At 40.5% G+C, this 23,495-nt stretch overlaps 1 protein-coding gene across 2 annotated transcripts in view; it reads left to right on the top strand.

Annotated features, from left to right (window-relative positions):
• VSNL1 (visinin like 1) overlaps nt 1-23,495 on the top strand; it is a 137,768-nt gene that overhangs the window by 51,893 nt on the left and 62,380 nt on the right. The window contains exon 2 of one of the 2 annotated variants that reach the window (XM_030555386.1): nt 3,110-3,272. In XM_030555386.1, the coding sequence (XP_030411246.1) occupies nt 3,111-3,272 (162 nt within the window). In that variant the 5' untranslated portion in view covers nt 3,110. Of the gene's footprint in view, nt 1-3,105; nt 3,273-23,495 lie in introns of both variants that reach the window. The other variant, XM_030555385.1, reaches the window with a different exon arrangement.

Below are 23,495 nucleotides of genomic sequence, written 5' to 3'. Positions count from 1 at the left end.
GGCCCACAAGGAGAGATTAAGGGAGATTATGTTTACATTTTTGGTAAAAGATGACAAAGGGGCCAATATAAAAATTACAGAAAGAACTGACTGTTATTTATAAACAAACTGTATTTGTTTATAAATACAGCTCATATCTCAAGTATTGACAATAATTGGGTGTAAATGATCTATTGAATGTTCACTATACAGCACTTAATGATTATATTTCTCCACTTCCATTCTTCTTTCCTGTCTGTTTTTATTCCTTTTCAAGATTTAAATTAATCTCTGGACTTCAAATTAACTTGGGCACAATAGATGAAAAAGACTTGTCTATGCTTCCGCCAGTTCAGGATTGTTTCCCCACATTATATTCTTCAATGCTTCACATTAGGGACCTGATTAGGGCCTTGTATTTAGTGTTGCCAGTTACACCTGTGCAGAGTGAGGGCACAGTAGGTGTTAAAGGCAATCAGATCAGAATGGTAGTGGTTTAATCCTGTGTTGCACCGATTTAAATGACTACACTAAGCACAGGGGAGTGGAGAATCAGGCCCTATATTTTCAGTGGGTTTTCTGTTGCATACAAAGGGAAGTTTTGCTATTGACTTAGATGGGAGAAGGTTGTGAATGAAAGACTACATGAACCCGATTCTGCAAGCTGAGGAGCACTTTCCACACCCAAGAAAGTCCACGGATGTTGAGGACATTCAGCACTGTTCAGGAGGTGCTCAGCTAACCAGGTTAACTTGAATTCAGTGTGTGTGATGGGGTGAATCCCTTATAGAACTGGGAGTGAGAAAAAGAGTCAGCCAAACTGTCAATCAACCAGAGACATGGTAAGGACTTCTCTGCAAAGGGATCTAGGTACAGGAGCCCTTTGTAAACTGCCTGGCTCTCTCCCAGCTAGAGAGTTAGAGTTGAAGGGCTGGTGAGGAAGGGTCATCTCCATCATTGTGAGACACATGGAGTACTTTAGGCAGGTAAATGGCCTGACATTTTATTATGGAAAGATATCCCTTGTTCGTTTTTTTTTTTATTTTTTTAAAAAAAGAATGTTTGGTACTTTGTTTGCTAAACTTCTCTGAACTGCATCCTGCTGACTTGTTTGGACAGCTTTTCAGCTACAGTTGGTGTGAAGGTGGATGGCTGGCTTGTGAAGAACCTGAGCAGAGGTTGACAGGTTACTCGAATGTGATACCAGGGATGTTTAAGACACCATATAGAAAGTGCCCTAGACATGGTTCTGTGAAGAGCTGGGGTAAAGCTGGAATAGAAGACTTAACAGTATAAGGGAAGGTTTCTAAAATCAGCATGACACAGTCCAGGGGCTATTAGTAAAAGTACCAAAAAATATTTTAAATAAAAAAACCCAAAAGAACAACAAAGAATGTCTTTCCATAAGATAGTGTCAGTCCATTTACCCATTCGAAGTACTACATGTGCCTTATTGCAGGCCCAGGTTCCTCCAGGTCAGAGGTTCTCAACCCTTTTCTTTCTGAGGCCCCCCAATATGCTTTTAAAACTTCACAGCCCACCTGTGCCACAAGAACTGGTTTTCTGCATATAAAAACCAGAGCTGCTGTTAGTGGGTAGCAAGCAGGTCAGTTACATGGGGCCCCGTGCCACAGGGGCCATCACAAAGCTACATTGCTCAAGCTTCATCTTCAGCCTCGTGGCAGTGCTCAGGGACCTGGGCTTCAGTCTCAGGCAGTGGTGTTTCGGCTTTCTGGCCTGGGCCCCAACAAGTCTAATGCTAGCCCTGCTTGAAGGCACCCCTGAAACCTGCTTGAGGCCCTCTATGGGGCCCTGGGCATCTGCTGAAAACCACTGCTCCAGGTGACTCTTCCTCATCAACCCTTTAACTCTGACTCTCTAGCTTGGAGGGAGCCAGGGGTTTTAATGAAGGCTGCCCTACCCAGAACCTTTGCAGAGAAGCCCCTCCCCATCTCTCACAGTTTGGGGCACTAACCACTCTTTTCCTTTTCCTCAGTCCTGGTTCTGTAAGGGCTTTGCCCCTTCATACAATGGGATTACTTATGTGAGTGAGGATTGCTCAGGTGAGCTGGGCTTGCGAGATCAAGCCCTAAGAGCCTAGGACAGGAAATGGCAACACTGTCATTCATCCACTGTCTTGAATACTGCAAAAATGCACATTGGGATAAAATATGATTATCTAAAAAAAATTAGTAAGAAAGTAAAAAATGAGGTGGGAGGAGGGAGAATTATTTGTACTAGTCAATGTGGATATAATAAAAAAGACCTAAAATTATCAAAAGAAAAAAGTAGTCCCACTATATACTGCAGGGCACTTCATATTTCAAGAGCGAGGTGTGTTACAGGCCCTGATCCTGCAAAGATTTCTGCCTATGATTAACTTCATGCGTGTGGGAAGTCCCACTTACATCAGTGGGACTGCTGACAAATTTAATGTTAATCATATGTGGAAGCCTTTGCAAGATTGGGGCCATAAATTGTAAAGTCTGTCAATCATTGAACTGGCATTGGTGGAGGGGTTTAAGGTAAGATTAAAGAGAAACCTGTGAATAATATCAGATCTATGAATCTGTGAAATGTGATCTTTCTATTGCATTTTAATTCATACAAGATCCTTTTCAACCCAGCATGGTACTGACTATTAACAATGTCAGCCTAAGTCACATTCTCTCATAACTGAATACCCAAGGAATGGTTAGGAACCACTTTATCAAGATTACTAAAAGAACGGTCACTTTTTAATATGATGGTAACCACTGGTAGGAAGAACCTGTTAGTCCTCTCAAAAAGAAAAGGAAAAAAAGGGTGGAATCCTTATATTAAATTATTATTTAAAAGATTAAGCAAATTCTCATTTATTTTGAAAGCAAACTCAGCAGTCTATCTGCAGGACTTAAGAGCTTTAATTGAAAGATGAATTTCTTGTTTTTTCTCAAATTCAGCCTAACACTTATTTAAATATAGTTTAGCATCCAAATAATCAGGGGGAACATGGGTTCGGGCTTGGCTGAAAGGATCAGTGAGCACAAAACAAGGCTGTCAGTAGCATACTCCAGCTTGGTTGCTAATCAAGTTTTAAAACGATCACAGCAACTTGGCTAATTGTATTAATTTGCTTTTCTTAAGGCAGAATGGGGAAACAGAATAGCAAACTGGCCCCTGAAGTGATGGAGGATCTGGTGAAGAGCACGGAGTTTAATGAACATGAACTCAAACAGTGGTACAAAGGATTTCTAAAGGACTGTCCTAGTGGTAGACTGAACCTTGACGAATTTCAGCAGCTTTATGTAAAGGTACGTTATTTATTAGCTTCCTATTGCACAGCCACAAGAAGGGTATCAGAGCGGTGCCTTAATATGTGTAGAGCAAAAATATCCTTCATGGCTATCATTCAAAATAAAGTCTATGCTGACAAGGAGCAGACAGGTATGTACATAGGAATTGCCATAGCAATTAAACCAGTGGTTCAAATAGATCAGTAGGCTGTCTCCGAGAGTGACCAATATCAAATGTTTCAGAGGAAGGATACGATTTTCCCAAAGGAGAAGAGTCTTCCTAAACCCTCTCAACTAGGGGTTGTTTTATGCTCTGAAGGATGAGGGGTTATGGCCCCACTCCTGCAAGATGATCCATGTTGGCGGATCCCTATACCTCCATGCACTGCTACTGGTTTATAAAATGAGTATCCTGTGTATGTTCTCATTACCCATCAAAATATCTATTCCTCTTTTGATTCCCAGTCATTTCTTACCCCAGTGCAGTCCTGTGGCAGTAAGTACTATAGATTAATTATGCACTATGGGGGGAAAAAAGTTTCTTTTTGTATGTTATAAATGTGTTGCCTTTTCATTAACTTTCCCCTTGTCCTCGGAGTATGAGAGAGGATATGTAGGACATCTGGTTACCTTCTTTTTATTGATCATTAATTTATCACGTACCATGTCTTCTTATTTTTACTATGTATTTATTCTGTAAGGGGAGAAACATGGGAGACAGCATGAGATGTGTATTCATATTACAAAAATAATGACATTTTTATTCAAAATGGAACAACTGCCTGAAGGTCAGAGGCTTCAAAGTAACTTTAAGTAGGAAAAATATTGGATAGTGGCGATGAACACTTAGTTCAGAAAATTACAATGTTAGGCTGAAGAACAGTAAAAATGCCAGCAGTCAATTTTACCAGACCTTTGATGGCCTGGAGCTCAGTAATGATCTCTGTAGGCAAGGACTATCTGTATTTATCTGAAATGGAACTGCAGTCCATCTTCCCTGCATTTCCCCAGCCCTGGACCACACCATCCCCACAAATATTATAAACGTCCCCCTTCCCAGTGCTAGTGAAGGTTACTACACAGACACTGCCATCTGCAGAATATTACCATCTGTGCACTTTAATTTCTATACATTAAAATGGCGTTCTGAAAAGTCCTGTCTTCCAGAAGACTCTGACTCCCTCGTTATTTTGTGACAACCCTGCTATTACTGCTTTAGAGCACTGTGTTTTGTACTGAGTGATTATTGATTGCCTCCATTTTAGATGATGTCTGGCGTGTGTCCTACATTGACTTGCATCTTATTTCTCATGCATGTTTGTAGGAAATGTAAATAAGCATTTGCAAAATATGTATTTGTAGCAAGATATATAAGGTGTTTAACTATTGTGGAACCATTGCTTCCTGTTTGATAAATTACAAATAAAAAGGTGGGAATAAAATCTAAATAAGTATTTGGGGTGGGTGGTTCTGTGAGAGGGACAGTTTTATGATGTCATCTCTCAGCCGAGGACTTCTTTTCAAAAGCGTTTCTGACTAATCCTTAGAGGTCATTGTAGACTCCCACAAGGTGCTTTATTCCAGGCGGAAATAGCCCAGAGATAAAATTTAGTTCCATTGTTACTGAGTGGTAGTGCAAAATGTAAATCCCAGAGTATGAGGGTTCAGTGCTGCTTAAAAGGATGAGAACTTTGACAACACACAGGGAAGGAAAATCTGACTATGAGCCTTAGCACCTCTGTGTTCCACTTGTGTTTGGAAATATAGGCTAAGAAAGATTCCCCAGTGTTTGGCTATTCCTGCTTTTGTTAATAAGTACCCCTAATATTGTTTTAACATAACTCTTATGTATTTAGCCTAGTTTGTTATAGGCTGAAAATTATATATATGTCTACACACAGGGCAAAATTCCCATTCTGCTGAAGTCAGTGGTAAAACTCCCAATGATTTAAATGAATCCATGACTTCATAGTTTCTCTCCCCATCATGTATATTCTGTAGAACAATGGTTCTCAACCAGGGGTACATGAGCCCTCGGGCATATGCAGAGATCCTCCAGGGGGTAAATCAACTCATCTAGATATCTGCCTAGTTTTACCACAGGCTACATAAAAATACTAGCAAAGTCAGTACAAACTAAAATTTCATATGGACAATTACTTGTTTATCCTGCTCTATATACTATACACTGAAATGTAAGTATAGTATTTATATTCCAATTGATTTATTTTATAATTATATGGTAAAAGTGAGAAAGTAAGCAATTTTTCAGTAAGTGTGCTGTGACACTTTTTTGTAGTTTTATGTCTGATTTTGTAAGCAAGTAGATTTTAAGTGAGGTGAAACTTAGGGGTACATAAGACAAATTAGTCTCCAGAAAAGGGTACAGTAGTCTGGAAAAGTTGAAAGCCACTGCTATAGAACCTCAGAGTTACAAACACCAGAGTTACAAACTGACAGGTCAACCATAAATCTCCATTAGAACCAGAAGTATGCAATCAGGTAGCAGCATAGACCAAAGGAAAAAAAAAGGCAAATACAGTACAGTACTGTGTTAAATGTAAACTACTAAAAATATATAGGGAAAGATATGATGACGTCAGGAAACTGTCTCCGTGCTTGTTTCATTTAAACTAAGATGGTTAAAAGCAACATTTTTCTTCTGCCTAGTAAAGTTTCAAAGCTGTATTAAGTCAGTGTTCAGTTGTAACCTTTTGAAAGAACATTTTGCTCAAAGTTATGAACATTTCAGAGTAAGAAACAATCTCCCATTTACAAGGTGTTTGTAACTCTGAGGTACTATTGTCAAAGCTCTCTGAGACACTATTACTTTCCGTGTTCCCATGGAGGTTGATTCTTGATGCTTGGGACACTCATTCAGTATTAGCTTCTGACTACAGAAAAAAATCCAGATTTGAAAGTTGACTTTCACAGCAGAGGTCACCACAAGAAGTCACAAGGCATTGTTGTTGGATTTTAAGCATTCCAGTTCTCTGAAGTGCATATTAATAGTAAGAAGGTATAACATTTATGTTGATTTCTTAATTTATTTCTTTATGTTGAGTGTGAGCCTACAGTTAGGAGAGAAAAAGTTCACAAGTTATATTCACTTGATTTTAGCCAGGAAGGCTTCCATAAATATTTTATTGGGAAGATGATTACAAGGTTTACATTCACTTCAGTGTTACATTTTCTCTTAGATGTCAGCATCTGTCTGCTCATTGGATTTGTACCATGCAGTTGGACATGTCTGATCAAGGAGGGATAGAATGTTCATGGCAAAACTTTGATCTAAGGAAAGAGACTCCTTCCACACACAGCCAGCCAATGGAAAACATCCACAATGTTTACTGTCACAACACATAATATGTTCTTGTGATATTAATATAAATTGCCAGTTTTGCAGAGTTTTACGATCTGGTGACTTCATTCTCTTTTTACAATGCATTGGAAAAATTGTAGTAATTGTTACTTTGGAGGCTTCAGTGGTTACATAGAGACCTGTGAATGACTTGTTTTCATTTGATTTTTAGTCTTTACTCTTTAAGGCTTTGTGGTAGATGGAGTGTTTGCTGCTTTGTCTGAGGTGGCACCAACAGTTCTGTGTTTTTTCCCCTGCATATTGATTAGGATCAGCTCTGAATTCATTGCAACTGGGGTTCTTTCTGTGAACTGACTGTGCAGCACTTAAGACGAATAACACTCATGCAACTAGACCTTCTGTGTAGAGTGTTTGCCGGTTTACAGAACTTGCTTTGGGAGTGTTGTATAAAAGTGATATTTCTGTATACAGGTGTATATGTAGACAGTTTAATAGAACACCTTATATTGGCATATAAAAATATTTAACATTGCCTGTAAATTTGTAGGTTCAATAAAGTTTTTATTATTATTATTATTATTATTTTTAATGCACTGCAACTGACTTGCAGTGTGCAGCTCTTAAGAGATCTGAAGGTGTAAGGTTACTGTTAAGTATCAGAGGGGTAGCCGTGTTAGTCTGGATCTGTAAAAGCAGCAAAGGGTCCTGTGGCACCTTATAGACTAACAGACGTTTTGGAGCATGAGCTTTCCTGGGTGAATAAGTCAGTGTTCAAGCTCATGCTCCAAAATGTCTATTAGTCTATAAGGTGCCACAGGACCCTTTGTTGCTTTTAGGGTTACTGTTGTGATTTTTGACTCAATTGATGTCATGGCTATCAAGGTTAGACCCCAGACTTTGTTCCCACATAGCTGAATGATACTGAATAGTTTTAGCAGCAGTTTTACTGGAGGGTTGTATTTATTTAGTGTTCATAGTATATTCATTGTAAGAAATTAATTTACAAAAATACATTAAAGTAAAATTGGGGACTGGAGATAAATCAGCCTAAATACATGGGCATTCTGAATTCATGTTGTGATTCCATACATCTTATTTTGATTTAAAAGGCCAAATTCATTCTACTTTAAGTTTTGAGTTCAGCAGGATTACATCAGGGATGAATGTGGCCCATACTGTGCAAGTGTACATAATGAGCATTAAAGATAACATGAGCTATGTGTGTGTACTATGTGGAAAATAGACTCCTATGATGTCATACTTCTTTGAACCAGGTCACTGAACATGGCAAGCATGTCCTCTGGGTTAACAGTGAAAGCAAACGCCAATAGTCCTGCAAATGGAAAGGAAATATTCAAAGCCATTATGATATGATGCACCTTAGGCTAGTGTTAAAAAATAAATTGGGCATAAAGTTTTGTGAATTTATCTTATGTATTTTATTAAGCCATACTATTGAGTTTAAATTTAAATTGCTCTGAAAAATATAATACGATTTAATTAGTCAAATAATTGTTCATGTTTTGGGCTATCCCTCACGTTCCTTGACTGAGATCCAACTGACATCTATTGTCATTTTAAGAGCGTATGGAAAAAAAATAGGCTCTATTCTCAAATATTTACTGAAGATTAGGCAGGTGACTCTCCACTCCAGCCCCTCACTCCAGCCCAAATTTCAGTATATGCCAAAATGTATTGTAGGAAGTACAAAATCCTCAAAATCTTAATAAACAATACTTGTCTACCCACTAGCATATTTATAGGGTCTCGGGAATAAGACATTCAAATATATACACAGGGATGATTGTTGTAGTTTGGACAAAACTGGGAAAAACAAAAAACAGTGTTGGGAGAAGTTTCCCATCTTGAAGGCTGGATAATTTGCATAGTGAGGAAGGATGTTTTTTTGTGGGGTGAAGGCACTGGACAGGGGCTCTAGAGTTCTAGGGTCACTTCCTCGCTCCGCCCTAGACAGGTCCCTGTGTAACCTTGTTAAACCATTTAATATCTCAGTGCCTCAGTTCCTCATCTGTAAACTGGGAATAAAAATACTTCCTTTCTCCTACTCTTTATCTTTGTTTTATGTTTAGACTGTAAGTTCGCTAGAGCAAAGACTGTCTCTTATAATTGCACAATGTCTAGCACAAAGGGGGATGATCTCAGTTGGGGAATCTAGGCACTACTGTAAAAATAATATTCATCAACAAAGACAACCATTTCAACTCTACAATAATATTTTAAGTATTGATGGCTTTATATAATAAAGTAGGAATGATGTCTTAAGTATCTTTCTTATTAGAGAAGAATTAACTGGTTTGAAACATGAACCTCCATAAACCTTTGTCCATGTTTAGAACTGAGCTTAACCTGAACCTTTTTTAATGTTTGGATGTGGGCTCTCCTTTCTCCCCCATTACTACCTGCAACTGTGACTATAACCAGATGTACAAGAATAAAATACGGAAAGTTCTTTCATAATTTTTTGCCGAGACTGGAAATAAAAACATCAGAAATTGTGCGAAAGAATCTACTCTCATGAGGTTTCCAGCCCAGTTTTTCCTGTCTGTAGGGTTTGGATTATTCACTTGAGTTTTGAGTGCCTACATCAAAGGCCACTGGAGTCAATCAATGTATTTTCATTCATTTCACTTGGCTTTGGATCAGGCACTGGGTAAGCATCCAATCTATGGGCACTTATTTGAACTCTGAACCTTGTGAGAGTCTTGCATCCCTGATGCCCATCCTAGTGCCCATAGATGTCACCATCTTATTCTGCCTTTAAACCTGCTGCCTCCCCACCCTGTTACTCATGCCACTGTAGGCAAGCCAGCAGGACAAGGTAGATTGTTCTCATCACAACAAAATTAGGGGGATCTTTGTCCAGCCCTGCTAAAGAGAATTACTGCACTGTAGCACTTTACTGGACATTCTCACTGGTTTCACTCCACTGCAGTATTAAAGGGAAATAGATGAGTATACCAATGTGGGACAATGAACCAGTTCATTATACTGTTCAGTATACTGGAGGGGGGTGGAGCAGGGGTAGATGGGCATGCCATTTATTTCAGGGAAGTCTGTCTGTGCCTTACAGGATGCAAACATTCAGGAACAATTCAGCTATATGTAAATATCACTCCTGGAATTCTCAGAAGTTTCCTAGACAATGGGGCAGTTCATTTGGTAGGATATACTGTATAATTTTTACCAGCAGCATGTACACACCTAACATGACATAGTCATACATCATATCTATGTATCTATCTATAAATATGACTTAAGGATCCATGAAGGAGATAATAGTAATTATTTTATAATGAGCTTTTTAAATAGGAATTGGATAAGAAGCCACTATTATTATTAAGAAGAAGAATTTATTATTTATTCTGGGGGTGGGGCAAAGGTCCCTGATCAGGGCTAATGTACACAAACAAGTAAAACAAAGCCAGTCCTTGCCTCCAGAGATTTCACAATCTATATGACTAGATACAACAGACAGATAAAAATGCAAATGGGGACCTGTTGGGGAGAAGGAGCAGAAGCATCATTGATGCTGGGGGGGAGGGATAGCTCAGTGGTTTGATCATTAGCCTGCTAAACCCAGGGTTTTGAGCTCAATCCTTAAGGGGGCCATTTAGGGATCTGGAACAAAAATCTATCTGGGCATTAGTCCTGCTTTGAGTATAGGATTAGACTAGATGACCTCATAAAGTCCCTTCCAACCCTGGGATTCTATGCTGCTTTGATTATGGGGAACTTGTAGGAAACATCAAATGGACAGAAGACATGTTAAATGTATTCCCTCAGTACTAAATCAAAATCTAAACATTTGATAAAAATATAAATCATTTGTGACAAATACCTGATAAAGACACAAACTTCTACAAAAGCAAATTTATTCTGTTTAAAGGTAAATATATGGAATGCACTTAACAGAAGAAACTGTAAAGCACAAATAAAAAGTGAGCACACAGGGACATAGAATTTTCATAGAGTAGTGTTTTTCAGTATGAAATATATAATTGGTGCCCTAATATTGTATTCAGTAGGTTTATGAGAAACTGCAAAAAGACATTACTTTTAGTACAAAGCTACTTAACATAAAGAATGTATTCTTGGCAATGCCACAAGTACTCCTGTCCTTTTTGAATAGTCTTACTATCTTTCTGCAATTTCCCATAACACTGCTGTTTTTGCTATCAATATATCTCCTCTTTCTCCTCGCTAGCAATAAGAGGGTGTTATGCCAAAGATGTATGCATATTAGATAACCATAATAGAAACTTCTTGCATTTCTTAAGTAGAAGCCAGGAACGCGGTGTGCCTGCTCTCACGAATTCTGAAACAAAGGGGCAGGCTGTTCTTCCCACGGAAGAACCATCCTGTATAATGAGGCAGCATTAACTGTGAAGTCGATTCTTTGTGTCATTGGGGAGGGGGATGATACATGTAATGTATTCCCATATTTCTCTCTGTATATAGATCTTGGACTCAGAAACGCTTTTGGAAACCTCTCCTCAGACCAGTCTCTAACAGCCAGATTTTCAAAGCTCAGCATTCAGTTAAAAAAAAACAAAAAAACAACAACTCTTGTTTAGACTTCAGAATAAGTATCAAGATATTCAAACAAGATCAGCACATTGGATGCCAGGCTGTTCTGAAATTGAAATCCTGACCTCACTGAAACCAATGGAAGTTTTCCATCCTGCCTCTTATTTAGGGGCTGAAAATTAAGATAAGCTTTTTTGAAATTCTGGCCACAGTTGTGGGAACTGAACACTTAAAAATCTGTTTGTGAGTTCTTTTGAAAGTCTGGCCCTAACTGCTGAATTCAGATTCTCTCATAAAGTATAAAGAAAGCTTCTTTGGTAACCATAGAATTTAAAGGCTAACAGATCTTTGAGTTTATCTTTCTTGTGTGAAAAGCCCTAAGATATCATAGTGATGGGCAACCTTAAAAAAAACCTGGTTAGATAGTAGAAAGGTAATCCAACCCAGAGCATTTAAAAAGCTGACACACATCCATGCACACATTACATTCCAAAAGACTTTATTGAGGGAAAGCCACACTAGGAAAATCCTCCAGATACTTCAAAAATATGTAAATTCATTCCCATTTTGCATCTCTCTAAAGATTTTTTTTTCAAAAGCATGTTTTCTAATTACAAAAGCTATTGTGCATCATTTATAAAGGGCTTTGTTCCATTACAGCTCTCCTTTACTACCTGTTGGGTCCCTCATTTGGAATGACAAAATTATTTCCATGGCAAAACCTTGTGAATTCATAAGTACAGGTTATGACTTCCCTGGAGGATAAAACAGAAAGAAAGGAGTGATGCCGTTGCAAGGGAGACAGCCATCATTAAAACATAATATCAGGGAGTGCAGGAAAACACTGGCAAAGTAAGAGCCCGATCCTGCTGCCACAATCAGGCCATGGATTTCTTTGTGTAGTTATTGTTTTATTATTTGTTTTAAAGCAGTGCTTACAGCCCCCAAATGGAGATAAGGGCCCCATTGTACTATGTCAGTGGTTCACAACCTTCTCCCAACCATGACCTCATGTTACAACAGAAAAAAAGTTTTAGAATCCCCCTTTCTTACTTTTCAGGACCCACCCCCACTCACCCTACCCTGCCGCCATCTACCCATAAAGAAACCTGTTCATAGGAGTCGTAAATGCCATGTGGAGAACCCATGTGGTAGATACTCAACATACTCATAGTAAGAGACAAACCATTCCTGAAAGAGCTAACACTCTAAATAACCAAGACAGACCAAGGGTGGGAGAAAAGAAGTATTATAGTCTCCGATTTACAGATGGGGAACTCAAGCATGCAGAGATTAAATGACTTGCCCAAGACCACACTGGAAGTTTGTGACTGAGCAGGGAACTGAAATCAGATCTCCCAAGTTCCAATCCAGATAGTGAACTGCTGTCTTTTAGTAAGTTTAATGTGACACATTTTTTACAATCCGCTTTTCTACTTGTTTAAAATATTAAAAACTGTTCAGCACTACAAGGTTTGTGAAGAAGTCTCTGAAACTAAGGGAAGTAGAAGACATTTTATCTTGATACTGGAGTAAACTTGTATTGTGAGAGACAAGGAATTTTGTTTCAAAATATAGGAATGTTTTTCTGTGGTGCCATGTGTCTATTTTCAATATCTGTTTTGTAGACATAACTCAGGCTGAACAAACAGTCTTCATGTTACGGAAGGTGCACCTGAGAACTCTTGAGTTCCATACTGAGCCCTGCTGTAAACAGCACAATTCCACGGATCCTAGGGCTGAATTGGCCCCAGATATTGTACTGGACTCAGTAGCATGTTAGGAAACCAAATGTTGATAGCGATCCCCGCCTTCATGTTCTCCAGGAGAGACTATTGCAACTCCCTATACCTGTGTCTGAGCAATCCAACATTAAAAGGATTCAGATAGTCCAGAATACAGCAGCCTGCCTGTCACCAACACTAAGCACCAGGGATACATCATCCTGGTGCTCTGCTCACTGTGCTGGCTCTCAGTAGAATACTTGATCAGATTCAAGGTCTCAGATCTTTAAGACCCTCCATGGAACTGGTCTTTAATACCTCCAGAAGTGCCTTTCTCTTTGTCGCGATGGCCTCCTCTGAGAGCTGCATTTCTTGAACATGATGAAACTACAACCCCAAGAGTAATAATAGTAAGAGCTGGAGGCAGGGCTTTCTCACCAACATGTCCTAGGTTGTGGAATTCGCTTGCTGGAGAATATTGTAATAACCACAAATCTCAACACTTTCAGTGTGAATTCCAAAACACAGCTCTTTGAGTTAGCTTTCCCCCAGAATAAAACCTGCAACAAGTGTGGGAAGGATGAGGGAGAGAGAAGAGCATTTCAGAGAGGAGGGGGAGGGGAGAATAAACAGGAGATATGCAGTGGCTTTGTTCTTTTTTTCTGCAGTACCCATATATCACTGTGATAGGCGTTCTTGTGGGTTGATAGGTTAATAATGAATAGTTATGCCTCTTTAGGAAGCTCTGTGGCATACTACAATAGTCAGGTGCTGGATTAGGCATCAGTTTAGATGTCTTTTATTATTATGTAGGCTGTAGTTGAGATTCAAATCAGGTTTCTACTAAACATAGCTTGAACAGTCCCAGCACCTTGGGATATCAACCTTATTTTTACTCAACGAGAGTAAATTCCCCTCTTTTCATGTTTAATTAAGATCACCTGAATTGCCTGTTTTCACCAACAATGCTATTATTTGCAGAGTTGAGATGACTGACTTAGCATGAGAGTTTCCTCTGTTAATTGTATATTCAAGCACAACAAAACAACACTAAAGAAAACATGCAGGTTGGAAGATAAAGTGATAAAAGCAAGAAAATTCAGTGTAGAGAAATATATGCTGATATTTGAAAGGATTAGTGAAAAATGCCAGATCTTGCTTTGTTTTCAGGAGTGGTTTGTATGAAATCTACACTACCCAAGGATTTCCCAGGCCTGTTGGTTGCAGAGATAGCACTCCCATCATAAGTGAATGTACAGCCTTTCATAAAACCTCTCTCTAATCCAGAGAAGCAGAAGCAGAGCATGCATCTGAGGAAGTGGGTATTCACCCACGAAAGCTCATGCTCCAAAACGTCTGTTAGTCTATAAAGTGCCACAGGATTCTTTCCTGCTTTTACAGATCTAGACTAACACGGCTACCCCTCTGATACTTGAGAAGCAGAGCTGTAATCCAACATTTCCCTATTTACCTTGGAGAGGAGTTAACAACAAAATCTATTTGGGATTATTTAAATCTAACAGTGTTAAATAAGACAGTCCACAAAATAGAGTCAGAGGTTGCTCTGAAATCCTGTGTGGGTCTTGCCATCAACTTTCTACAAAGTCCATTCACCTATTAGTAGGCTTGGAAGGACTAGTTTTTATCTGTAGCTATTGGTAAACATTGATTTCACTCTACAGAAAACCCAATGAAAAATATTTTGATAAAAAATAAGAGACATTTACAGTTAGGCAAAGTAAGAAAAATACTGTTTGAGAACTTCTTAGAGTTTGATTTAAGGATATCTATTTTGTATATTTTGGTATGTGATGTTGATGGTTAAACGGTTACAAAGCTTTAACTTTTTGAATCTCCACATTTACTGTCAATAAATAACTATTGTTGGACGTTGTTGGTTGTCTGATACCCTCATAATTTCCTACAACTGTGAAAATTTAAATTTGCTAAACAATGAAAAGAAAAAAGATTAAAATAACCATTTATATGACCCATCAAAATTATAAGCAAAATAATAATCAAAATCTACCAAGCCTACCTATAAGGTATATCAGGCTATGCTTATCCCCCTCACGCTACCATATGCAAAATGCACGGTATATATAACTTTTCATCTGAGGTGCTAAAGGGCTAGGGAGAGTGTCTCCCAGACCTAATGTTCATCATTAAGAAGGTGCAGCAATGTATTTCTACTCCCTTCCCCTCACAGCTCATTCTGAATGAGTTTTGTCCACTTATTCCTTAAAGAAGTGTTACTGTCAGTCTGATTAGGATTGAGACCTCTTCCTTCATGTATGTCATATCCCCCTCTTATTTCCCAGTCTGCTGTCCTTTGCAGCAGTTGTGGTACCTCACCTCATACTTTGGTACTTCACCTCCAGTGTTTCCAGAGCAGTAAATATGTCAAGTGATGCTATAGAGCAGGGGCGGGCAAACTTTTTGGCCTGAGGGCCATATCAGGTTACGTGAATTGTATGGAGGGCCGGTTAGGGGACGGGGTCATGGCCTGGCCCCCACCTCCTATCTGTCCCCCCCCCCCCCCCCCGGGACTCCTGCTCCAGCCAACCCACCCTGTCCCCTGATGACCTCTCTGGGACCCCTGCCTCATCCACACACACACCCACTCCCTGTCTCCTAACTGCCCCTGGACCCCTGCCGCCCTATCCAACCACTCCTCTCATTCCTGATGCCCCCCTGGGACCTCTGCATCATCCAACCACCCCTTCTCCCTGTCCCCTGACTGCCCTCTGCTGCCCTATCCACCCCCCCTCCCTCCTCACTGCCTCCTGGGACCCCTGCCCCCATTCAACCCCCTGTTCCTGCTCTGACCCCTAGCCACACCCCCAACCACGACCCCAAACTCCCTTGCCCTCTAACCAACCCTCCCTCCCCCGCTCCCTGCCCCCTTATCGCGCTGCCTAGAGTGCCGGTGGCTGGTGGCGCTACAGCTGTGCTGCCTGGCTGGAGCCGGGCCATGCCGCCGCCACTGCTACCACCACGCAGCACAGAGACCAGGTCAGGCCTGGCTCTGCAGCTGCACTGCCCAAGGAGCTCACAGCCCCACTGCCCAGAGCATTGTTCCAGCAGTGGAGTGAGCGAGCTGAGGCTGCCGGGGAGGGGGAAGAGAAGGGGAAGGGCCAGGGGCTAGCCTCCTGGACCAGGAGCTCAGTGGCCAGGCAGGACGATCCTGCGGGCTGGATGTGGCTCGTGGGCCATAGTTTGCCCACCTCTGCCATAGAGAAATAACTGCTTTCTACCTTTGGAGACTCACCAGATACCTTTTGCAGTGTCTACTCCCTTGATGTTTGTGGCATAAGGTTAATGATATGTTGAATACCCTAGATTTGGGACAGAAATCTCAGCAGAATTTAAAGCCATGTTAATGTCTGCTATAAAGATTCCTATAAAGGTAGTGGGGTGAGAATGTAGGCGGTGTAGCTTCAAGTCAATGGAGCTATGGCAGTTTGCATCAGCTGAAGATCTGACCCAGTATGTCGGTATCTAGAATAAGGAATGTGTCAGATTCTCAGCTCTGCGACTAACTCAATGTATGGCCTGTCTGCGTTCTTATAGCATGCCCAGCATCTTAATACGCATTACATCTTGAATGGTCCCTTAGAATATGTGTTAACTACTTTGCTAAACTACATGTTCCCCCCAGCTTTGACACTCTTGAGTACCTTTCCTGGACCGGAAAGACTCTGTGGAGCTTGAAAGCTTGTCTCTTTCACCAACAGAAATTGGTCCAATAAAAGATATTACTTCATCTACCTTGTCTCACCTAAATCCAGTCACTTAACTTCTCTGGGACTTTGTTTAACAAGAGATGACTTGGGATCTAGCTATGAAAAAGTTTTCAGTGTTTGGGAGTATTTGGATACAAGTTTCTGGGTTGGTACCAACACTAACTTCTGTAAAAGGCATGACATGCTCCCCAGAAAACACTAGGAAGGAGCAGTCACTGAGTTCACTTGAGTCCTGGGGACTCCTGTTCTGTCCAGTGTGCACAGGGAATGGAGGTTCTCTGCACCCGCTCCTGTTCACTCATCTGAGGACCAAGTTTTGACTTTCTTTAAGGTGAAATATTCTTTTCCTTTAACCCTATCTCCCTCCTCAAGTAGATTTCCCCCCTGCACCTTTATTTAAATATGTAGCTGTTTCCTTATGTGGTAATGATATGCCCTAATCTTGTAATATGTATCAGCACAGATAATTATGTAATTAGGCTACATAACTGTAATGACAATTAAGACAGAAAATTATGTTACCAAAATCCTGTAAAACATTATGAAATAAGGCCTGCAGAGTGCACCTGCAGAGCACTTCAGAATACTTCCCCCTGCTCACCTGCATTACCTGTCTTTCCAGGATTAACTTCAGCCAGCTGTTTTCATCTAATAGCTGATCTCAACAGTGCCCTTAGATAGCTGGGAGTGGGTGCAATTTGCATCTGGAGTGCATGTGATGCAGCGCTAGTGTTACTGTTTGCCCTAGCATCTTTACATGGTTGTTCAAAAGGATGGGGGAGACTATGGATCCTTGCAAGGCTCCTCTGAAAGTAGAGGAGCTGACATCCATCATCTGGATGAGGCCTGGGAAGAGAATGGTTGAAGTCATGTCTGTGCAACCATGCTAATCCCTACCACGTCTACGAGTAGGATTCTGGAGCAGATTGGATGGAATGCTGTCGAGAAGGCCTGCAATGTGAATATGGAGATGAGAAAGGTGTGAATTACTGGGGTGAGCTACATCCACAATGAAAGTCATAATATTCTAGCCATGCAAAGATGGAAAAAGAGCACTCTTGTAACAGCTCCAAACTAGATGTTCAAAAGCTACCAGGGATGTAACTGTATCCCCAGGATACAAATGCTGGTAACAAAAGCAAGGGATAACCTTTTAGTCAAAGGGGCCACTGTTATCCCTGCCATGCTCCTCTTGTTGTTTCCCCAAATCTAGCATCACCTCTGCTTTGTCTGGGTTGAGCCTTGGACTGTTAGCTGATATCCAAGCCCTAGATGTAGGAAATGGAGTGACTGCACCATGCCTCTCCAATGCCACACAAAGACATAGCTGAGTATTATCAGTATACTGATGGCACTGCACCCAGAACCATCTCCCTATATCCCCCTAGCTGCCTTGTACTGAACAGAAGGGGCCTCTGTGGCACTCCGTATTCTAGGATTAAAAAATCAGAGATTCCAGTATTAGGTCCTGTTAGCTTAAAATAAATATTTTTTTAATAAAAAATCAATATCCAATTTGAAGAATTATTTAAAAAATGAAAGTAAATAAATAAAATAACTCTTGGCCTGAGAGTGGTTAATTTTCAAAGTTAGGGTATGTGGGTGGTTCCCATAAGTCAGTGGGAATCCAGTGGCTAGAATCTCAAACAGCTCTGTTGAAGTGTGTCTTACATTTCTGAGCATTTAAAGCAAATGTTTGCTGCTGAAGTGTAAGTATCTTCAAATGAGAGTTTAGAATGGAAATGTTTATACGCTAGTCTATACAAAGGTTCTGTGGAACACTACCATAATAAAGCAACCAATCAATCTGTTTATAATTTTTTTAAAGAGTTAAAATATAGTATGTAACAAGGAAACCCTGATGAATTCATGGTTCTAGATTAAAATTGTAAGGAGAATACAGGGATCGGTGAGACTACTGACATGAGTACCTCCTGCAAGATGTGTGCACTCCACACTTATTTTTTTAATCTTTCCCTCATGAGAGTTTTTCTACATATCAAGAGGAAAGTCTTGTCTGAAACTGGTGTATGCAGTCGGCCGGATTTTACTTTCACAGCAGTGTAAATCAGGAGTTAGTGGTGTTATTCCAGTGTAAAACCAATATGTAACTGAAAGAAGAATCAGACCTATTGTACTCTTTCCAGATTCTCTTTCCACTTGACACTCTTTCCTGGACCCTTAGAGAACAGCACATGTGTTGAATGTTCAGGTGTTCAGATAAAGTCTATTTTCACCTTCAAAAGACTAAGCTGCTTGTGCAGATACTGCCAGCAGCTCCATAACACTTTAGGAGGAAGTATAGTTGAAAGCAAAAAATAAGGGTAGAGGAAAAGAGGGGGAGTCCACGTAATTCAACAATTTCCCCCCAAAATGAAATATTTCATTGTTCTTTTTTCTCTCCTTTGTATGTGAACGACAGATGTAAAACATATTTCATTTCTCTAAAACAGGCTTATTTTGCTGTAAGAAGCACAGCATTTGTATGTGAAAATGATGAAATTTTGCCTAAGACAAATGTGTGAAATTTTTTAGGTTTGTTTCCAGTGTGAAAACTCAACACATTCAGTCCCCAAATTGTGCTTTCCTGGTAAAGGTGACAATTGATACTTCACCAAAATTACCCAGTTCTTGTGAAAATGATTCCTTTAGCACAACTCTTCTAAGGCAATCCTACAAAAGAGGACATTAGTTGAGAGAGTCATACAGTCATAGAGTTTGAGGCCAGAAGGTACCCCGAGATCATCTAGTCTGACCTGTATATCACAGGCCACTGCCACCACTTAGCCCCCAACAAGTGAAATAAGACCAGAGTATTACAACGCACAGAGACTAGAAATAAGATCTTAAACTCTAGCCAATGGATTATTCAGTGCAGAGTGGGAATTTTCTTGCCTGGGTACAATGAATGTATTTATTCCAGAAATAAATCTGTTTGAATAAAAGTATGTTTATGCTTTATATGTGGGGAAAAAATTGCTCAGGAACAGTTCATCCCTGTGAAAATATTCCTCCTGTATTACTGCTGTGGTTAGCCTTTGCCTTAGGGTGTCTTTCACTTTGGCAAGTTATGTGTTTCAGTTTTCTATACTTGAGCCATTGTTCTTTGTTTTCATGGAATGGCTCCTCCCAGTCTTTTTCTTCAGTTTCACCCATTTTGGGTTTATGCACCCACACATCAGACACTGCAAGAGTATCTTGTGCTGCGTTTCAGATTCCAGCTTGGTAGAATGTCATTATTCTACTTACAGTATTGTGAGTTGGAGAAAGAAATGAAGGGCTTCATCCTGTAAGGATCACCGATTTCAATGCAAATGGCTCATGGAAATAAGGAATACTCAAGTGAATGAAAGTTTGCAATAAGGGGGTGAGATCCTCACCTCTGCTCTGGCCCTTTTATGCCAAGTAAAAGACTGGAATGGTTTAAAAGTATTCTAAAATCCCTGTGTCTGCTGAGGGGAGTGTTTCCATGGGTCAGGAACTGAGGAGGACAGCCATGAGGCTGCTTTCCATGGATCCCCTCTGACGCCCTGGCATGAGGGCATTCCAGAGGTGGGGCTGGGTGTGGGAGGGACATGTCATAGTGGGGCCACTCTGCAAAGTCCAAGCAGCACTACAGCCCACAGGGCAGCCCCAGGAGCTACTGTAACTTACTTGGACAGATCCACCCCAGAATATCCCATTGGCTTCCTGAGAATTGGAAGATCCTTGTTCAGATCCTTTCTCCACATCAGTGGAGGAAGGAATTGAACCTGGGTCACCGCATCTCAGGTGAGTACTGTAACAACTGGGGTAGGAGAAACTGGAATGGGCATGCCGATCGGGTTCCATTCTGACAGGCTCTGCAGGGTTTTCTCGTTCATAAATTATACTCCCATATCTGCTGTCAGAGCCTTTTCTAGCACCATCAGGTCAATGCCACTCAAAATATCTACAACCAGCAGCATGTTATTGCTGGTACCCACTGGAGAAATGCTGTCTAGTATGGAAGACCACTGTTGATGGCTTGGTGCCTCTTTCCTTTTCCAGTGCTGTTAAAGCACCATGTCCAGCTGTGGTTGTAGTGTTCAGGAATTAAGGAACTTTCAGAAGATAGCATTTGGAGAGGCAGCATGGCCAGTGGGCAGAGCACTGGACTGGGAGTCAGTTGAGTTATGTTGTGTTCCTGGCTCTGCCACTGTCCTGCTGTGTGACCTTAGGCAAGTCTCTTAACTGTTCTCTTCCCATTCTATGTCTGTCTTGTTTATTCACATTGTAAACTCTTTGGCATTACTGTAATATAAACAATCGTAATAGTAAAAGTGGATTTGCTTAGGTAACTCCAAGCCCTGTAATCTACCAGTTTGTTGTGGAGAAGTTTAAGAATATAATAAAGATTCAAGTGGGAGAGAAGGAGAAGGAAGATAGTTTCCCCCCTCTTGAAAAAAAAGCCCATTTTAAGGTACATTAGAGCCCCGTGGGGATAGATGAAGCTCTGTTTATGAAACAACTTTGGATGGTCTTAATGCCACAACAATTTAGCAGCTGACTAGCTGGTAATTATAAGCTTATGGCTGTGATAGAGAATAATATAAGAAAGCACGGCACCATTCAAGGCAGTCATTTTCAGGGAGTCAGAAAAAACAGTTGGTATTTTGGATGTGCTTGGAAGACAGATTACTTGTGTGTATTGTTAGGATCTACCAGCAGTTCAGATAGCTCAGTAAATCCAAATATAGGGCATGATGCTTCTCTCCCTTCTGTCGGTTATGCACCAGTGTAACTTCCTGGACTTGAGATTTACTACAGTGTGAGAGGAGAATGAGGCCAGTGGAATTCACTTAACGTTCAGTCTTTTCCTTGTCTCCTCTGGAATCCACAGTGCAGGGGTGCTGGAACAATTTGTATAGGGGGTGTGTGTTGAGAGCCAAAGAACCAAACTGCAAATCCTGTATATGATGGAAACCACTTCAAGCCAGCACCCCCAGCATCCCTAGTTCCAGCATCTATGCCACAGTATGCTTGTCAAAGCCCTAAGGTGTTTCATATTCCTACCTTTTAAACCCTTAATTTTTTAGGATTTAGCCCACTACTGCCATCCTTATAGCTAAGGAAAACTAACTGGGACCTTTTTCAGAGTGAACCTTCAGTGAATCACAGATATATAAGGAAGTCCCTCCTAAGGGCTAATCAAACTATCATCTTCCTCACTCTCCAAGATTTTTCAGTGATGTAGCCTAGCCTTTTCTGGCCGCATTTCTGATGATCTAGAAGAGGTCAGTTGAAATTCAGCATTCTGCAACACTTCTATCCAGTAACCTATATAGACCATAGCACGTGAACGTACAGGTTTTGTGATTACTGAAAGTAAAATAGGTTACAGACTCTATTTTCCCAGTGAAAGGATACACAGGCAATCATGTCTTAATGGTTTTGCTTTGAACCTATCTAGGACATTTCATTCAAAAGTCTCATAATAGCACTTTGCAAACATCCAGTAAAGACTGTTGAGGCAACTCCACATTTACCATTTATTCCTGAATTTGTTTGCTAAAATAAAGGGCCCAGTCTTGTTCCCATTGATGTTGGTGGCCAAATTGCCCGTTGACTTAAGGTCAAGCCCAAAATGGTTAAATGGACTTTACTCAAGAAGACAAGAGGAGAAAATAGAAGTGGAGATATATGGAAAAAATGTATGCCTACAGTAGGATATAAATTAGTTCCTTGGCTTAATGTTGATTCATAGGTAAAAAACCAAAAAACCAAAACAAACAAAAAAACCCTGTGACATTTTATTAGCTTTTATGATAATTACAATAATTACTTTACAAGGCACAAACCAGGAAATACTTAATAAGACAATATAATTACAATACATAGTCAAAATAATGCTTCCTTACATTCCTCACTTTGTTATTGTGAAGCTTGATTACTTAATGTTTGTGCAGCACTTTAAGATGAAAAACACTACGTAAATGCTAAACATTTTATTTTCTAGTTGTTAGCGGCTGCAGTGTTACTGATCATCTCTTACACAATCCTTAAAAATGCAGACAGTTTTAAAACAGATTTTTTCATGTAAAATAATATTTATTTTTATTTGTCCTTTGGGAGCTAGAACTGGGAAAAGATGTGGTTCAATTGTAACATTACACTTCTGGGCATCCAGATAATGGGACAATGGTGCAATGCAAAGGAGTGAAACTCCACTGAAGTCAGTGCGCCAGCACTTATTTACTCTGGTAGAGAATTTGAGCTAGAAATGTTTGCTTAATCGTCACATTGATTGCTGCCAAAATGAAACATTCCTAGGTGATTCGGTGCTGTGGCTGATGGAAACGAATCTAGAGAATGAGCAACTAAAGCTGACCAAACATTAAATTTAAAAAGAAAAAAAATCACAAATTAATTTTGTCTAATCATGATAAAAAAAACCTGCCACAAAACACTGGGAATAGAAAAATCTATTATTTCAACCCTTTTGCAGTAATCTGGTGTTGAATTAAGTAAAAACTGGTTAGTGTTCAGCAATGTGCAAATAAGCAAGTCTATGTAAACATTTGATGAATGGATTTGGTGCTCCTGAAATGTCACATGCAGGGCGGGTGCAAGGATGTTTTGCACCCTAAGCAAAACTTCCACCTTGGGCCCCCAGAGCCGTATGGCAGCTTCCCATCCCCTCTCCACCTGAGGCAACCCCCCCCGCAGCAGCTCCCTCCCTCCACCCTGAGGTGCCTGCCCCCCCCGCCGCGGCAGCTCCCCCTGGCCCAGGGAGCCATGCAGTAGCTCCCCACTCCAGCTCACCTCTGCTCTGCCTCCTCCCCGAGCACGCTGTCGCTGCTCCACTTCTCCCACCTCCCAGGCTTGCGGCGCCAATCAGCTGTTTGGCGCTGTAAGCCTGGGAGGGAGAGAAGCAGAGCAG

This window comes from Gopherus evgoodei, chromosome 3 (assembly GCF_007399415.2).
Source record: "Gopherus evgoodei ecotype Sinaloan lineage chromosome 3, rGopEvg1_v1.p, whole genome shotgun sequence".
NCBI classification, from domain to species: Eukaryota; Metazoa; Chordata; order Testudines; family Testudinidae; genus Gopherus; species Gopherus evgoodei.
Note: the sequence above shows the minus strand (reverse complement) of the source record. Positions and strands in the feature narration are given on the sequence as shown.